Source organism: Halyomorpha halys, unplaced genomic scaffold (assembly GCF_000696795.3).
Source record: "Halyomorpha halys isolate HHAL.00 unplaced genomic scaffold, Hhal_1.1 Scaffold997.1, whole genome shotgun sequence".
NCBI classification, from domain to species: Eukaryota; Metazoa; Arthropoda; class Insecta; order Hemiptera; family Pentatomidae; genus Halyomorpha; species Halyomorpha halys.
In genome coordinates, this window is record NW_027111093.1 from 156,463 (window position 1) to 160,637 (window position 4,175).

The 4,175-nt window shown below is 33.1% G+C and overlaps 1 protein-coding gene across 1 annotated transcript in view; it reads left to right on the top strand.

Moving 5' to 3' along the window:
- Sf3b1 (splicing factor 3b subunit 1) overlaps nt 1-4,175 on the top strand; it is a 57,345-nt gene that overhangs the window by 52,191 nt on the left and 979 nt on the right. The window contains exon 22 of the mRNA XM_067049186.1: nt 1,488-1,704. Within this exon, the coding sequence (XP_066905287.1) occupies nt 1,488-1,704 (217 nt within the window). The remainder of the gene's footprint in view (nt 1-1,487; nt 1,705-4,175) is intronic.

The window sequence follows — 4,175 nt, forward strand, 5'->3', positions numbered from 1 at the left end:
GTGGCCTGAGGATTGTTTTAAATATAAGAACAGTTGTTTCTGGTTTTAGTTTAGAATTTCTGTTTAGGATAAGATATTCTTGAGATATTGATTTTCCACAATAAATTCATTAGGGGTATTCGTGATCTTTAGTTTAACATGTTAAAGCGTGTTAAATAGAAAAACTCTTGTTAAATAGAGAAATATTCCTTCTTTTACCATGTTAAAATAATATTACGTATAACATGGTTGAGAGTTTGTTCTTGGTCTGTTAAATGGAGAATGACGTCAAGCAATAGACCAGCTGAGCTCATCACCATTTTGTTTGTTGTAGTAACAAGTAATGTAAAAAGCCATGTAGCATTATACATATTACTTGCTCATAGTTTGTGTTAGTATTGTTTTAGATGTTTTTGTAACTGATAAAGCAATGGATGGCAATAATAATAATAATCTGATGACAGTTGTCAATTAGCTCATCTTGATTCTCTTCCTCGCAAGTTAGAAGATCAACAAGGCACTCAGTAGCCAAACTTTAATACAACTTACATTTTTCACTCAATTTAGGCATGTTGTAATAAATTACTTTAATCAAAACTTAGAAGTAAATAATAACATGAAGTTTTGGAAGGAAAGGTTATAAAATAAGTTTTACAAAAATCCGATATGAGCTCATATGCATTTAACATTTAACATGGTAAAACATTTTCCATTTAATGCATCATGAAGACCTCTATTAACTACTGATTTTTCAATACATTTTTTATGAAATGTTGCTTTTTATAAAACTGTATCTTGGAAACTATTGAACATATAAAGCTCTATTAGGGCTCATATTTTAGCAAATTTAGTCTACTTTAAATGATTTTCTATTAGAATTTGTAATGCTGAAGGTAATTTTAAGTATATGGGCTCCGAATTAAAAAAAAAATTTTTTTTAATATTTTGAAATAGCCACCATTTTTATTTTCGCTAACTATACTTGGCTGACTCATCAATTTTGACTAGTAATTATACATAGTTTTCATTAAAGAAATAAAAAGTTTGGGTGTAATAACTTTTATCTCCTCTTGGGCTCTTTTTCCTATCTATACAGATCCTATATATAAAACTAAAATTGATATTCTTTATTCATAATCAGACTTTATAAAAACTTCTGTATTAATTACATAAATATTTTTACTTTTAATTAATACTACTCCACTAATGAGTATAGTAATTCTAATTTAATTGCTAAAGTAGAGTACTAATTACTATTAATTAATATTACCGCTCAGTTTTATTACATAGATGTTGATTTCCATTTTTTATTGGATCCATTATTTATCTGTACAATCGCTTAGGTTAAATTCTGTGTTATATTTCCAATAATTATTAAATTCTCTTTCACACAACTATGTAGTTTCTGTGCGAGTTGTTTTTGACAAACTTGTTGTTTATTTTTATTTTTTGTTATTTGTGGCTTGGTATTACACTTTTTTTATTTATTCTGTTCCTCTTTCCTTTAGGGATCTCGTCCATCGGCAGACTGCATGCGCTGCCATTAAGCACATGGCACTTGGTGTATATGGCTTTGGCTGCGAAGACGCTCTCCTCCACCTCCTCAACCACGTCTGGCCAAACATCTTCGAAACATCCCCTCATTTGGTACAAGCATTTATGGATGCCGTCGAAGGACTTAGAGTTGCTCTCGGCCCCATCAAGATCCTGCAATATACCCTACAAGTGAGTGTTAATATAAGTTCAATAGATTTATAATTGCGGACCTTGAGTACCAGGAAACGATGTATTGGTGTTCACAGTATTAGCGAAAAGTGCCCGAATTGGTGTATCATGTATTTATATAATACAATACATCGTATATATTGAATAGCAAGAAGTCATCGAACCTACAACAATATTTTATTGATTTAATAGTGCTTTAATAGTGGCACAAAAAAAAAAATTTAATTTTAGTTTGCAAGATCGCTGATTGACCGTGTGTTATTAATAAACTGAAGATGATCCAGGTACGATCAAATACCTCAAATTGTAAATTATCTGTGTATTATGAGCCTACATTTCGCCCCACTTTGCAGGGTTTCATCAGAGCTAAAAAATACACAAACAACTAAAATAATGTTATGAAATATGAGAATAAGATATGTGAAATAAAACTAAATTTAGGTATGGCTAAAAATTATGTAAAATATATAAAAATGAACCAAATAAGTTGAATTTAAATCATTTTTATGTATTTTACAAAATTTTTAGCTATACCTTAGGTTACTGTTATTCCATATTATCTATTCTCTTACTTTGTTATATTATTTTAGTTGTTTGCGTCTTTTTTAGCCCTGATGAAACCCTGCAAAGTGGGGCGAAACGTTGGCTTATAATAAATAGAGTGTAATCTTGATAATCTGAACTTCTTACTCAGAACACTCCAAAACTGGCATCCAAAAAAGATACTTTTTTTTTAGAAAACTTGGGAGGCAAGAACATCTTTAATTTCCCGATCTATAGGCAAGTTATTGTAATCACCTTGAAAATTAAAATTGGAAATCTTTAGTTTCCATTTTCTTTTTCTTTTTTTTTTCCCTTACCTCCTTTATCATAAATAACAATAACAATATTAATATATTTCTAAGTATATATAAACAACTGGTGCCCTTCCTTTGCTATATGTTATTATAAGGGGTTGGTCTGGGTCCGCTGAAGATGGGGGTCACAATATTGGTCCAGGAGCCGCTGACTAGGGAGTACAACGAATGGGGAAGGCCACTCCACTAGGGGATAAAAGGTGAGATGGGTTAAGATGACTTCAGGCTGCAGAGCCCGAAGCCCTTCCCTCAGCGAGGATGTCGACCTTTGCCACCTCCCGGGTCTTGGTGGAGGGGCGACCTCTCTAGATAGCAGGTTAGCACATGCCTTCAGCCCATCAAAAATTGGAGTAGTAGCGGGTGGGAGAAGGCATGGCTGCAGCCCAGAGAGATGAAGGCCGTCGCATAAAATGATGTTCTATTAGATTTTCTAATGTAGTAGATAGTTTCAAAGATTCAAAGACCAGGAGCTCTGAATGAAAAATTAGTTTTTTTTTGACATTTTGAAACAGCCGGCATTTTTTATTCCTCCTACCTATACTTGGCAGACTCATCAGTTTTGACTATTTATTATACATAATTTTCATCAAAGTAATCAAAAATTGGAGTGAGATAACTGCCTTTTTTCTCCTCTTGAATTCTTGTACTAAAATATCTGTATGGTGGCCAGTCTCTTTTTCTGTTTTTTAGGTTTTGGCTTGACTTTGGGAAAGTGTAACTCAGGATAATTAAGACCCTGCCTTTATAGATGGTCATGTGGCAGGGTACGTGAGGCTCGACAATGCCCCCTATTCTACTCAATCCATTGAGTGACAGGATCTCTTATGTACCCCAGATGGGGAGTAGCTCAAATCTTCTTCCTATTCTCATTCGAAGATATGTTACCTCCTCACCTGTGCTTAAATTAATGGCTTAAGGCCCACTAAGCCAGAATTTGAACCGTACGCAGCCTCCCTCCTCTCCCTCAATTCTGACTTATAACAAAGGATGGTCCCCCCTGAACAATATTTGATAATTAGATTGCTTAAAAGTGCATTCTGAAGCACATGATTAATGTATTTACCAGTTTAAACATTAAAACTAAAACATCAGTTAAGGCCACGATAATTCCTCATAAAATATGTACTGCCGAACCCTTACCGTGGCTAATCCAAAAAGATCTTGTGGGTTGGGCAGAAATATAGTTGAAACTAATGGCTAAAATTGCCATGGATACGATATTTATTTATCAATGGTTCATTCATGAATAAGGGTCGTCTCCATGGCAACTATAGCTAATTTTTGCCCATCTCTGTTGTTGACCACTGGTCTAGAATAAATACTTCCTTAGCAACCACTGAATCCAAGACCGTCGGTTGTACTGGTACAGATTTCTATTTTCAGTTTTTTTTGTCATTTTTATCAGCAGTTCCTAATCAAATTTGGAAGTAATAAGCTGGATGTTGTTTGACATAGCGTAAACTATTTTTTTTTTTCTGTTAATACAAATTATTATATAAAGATTTTTTGTTCATCGAGCCTTTATTATTAAAATATCTTCATTATTCTAATCATCTTCCCTTTGTTTAAAAATTTAAAACATTTAGTGAAATTGATGATAGATATATTTTACTT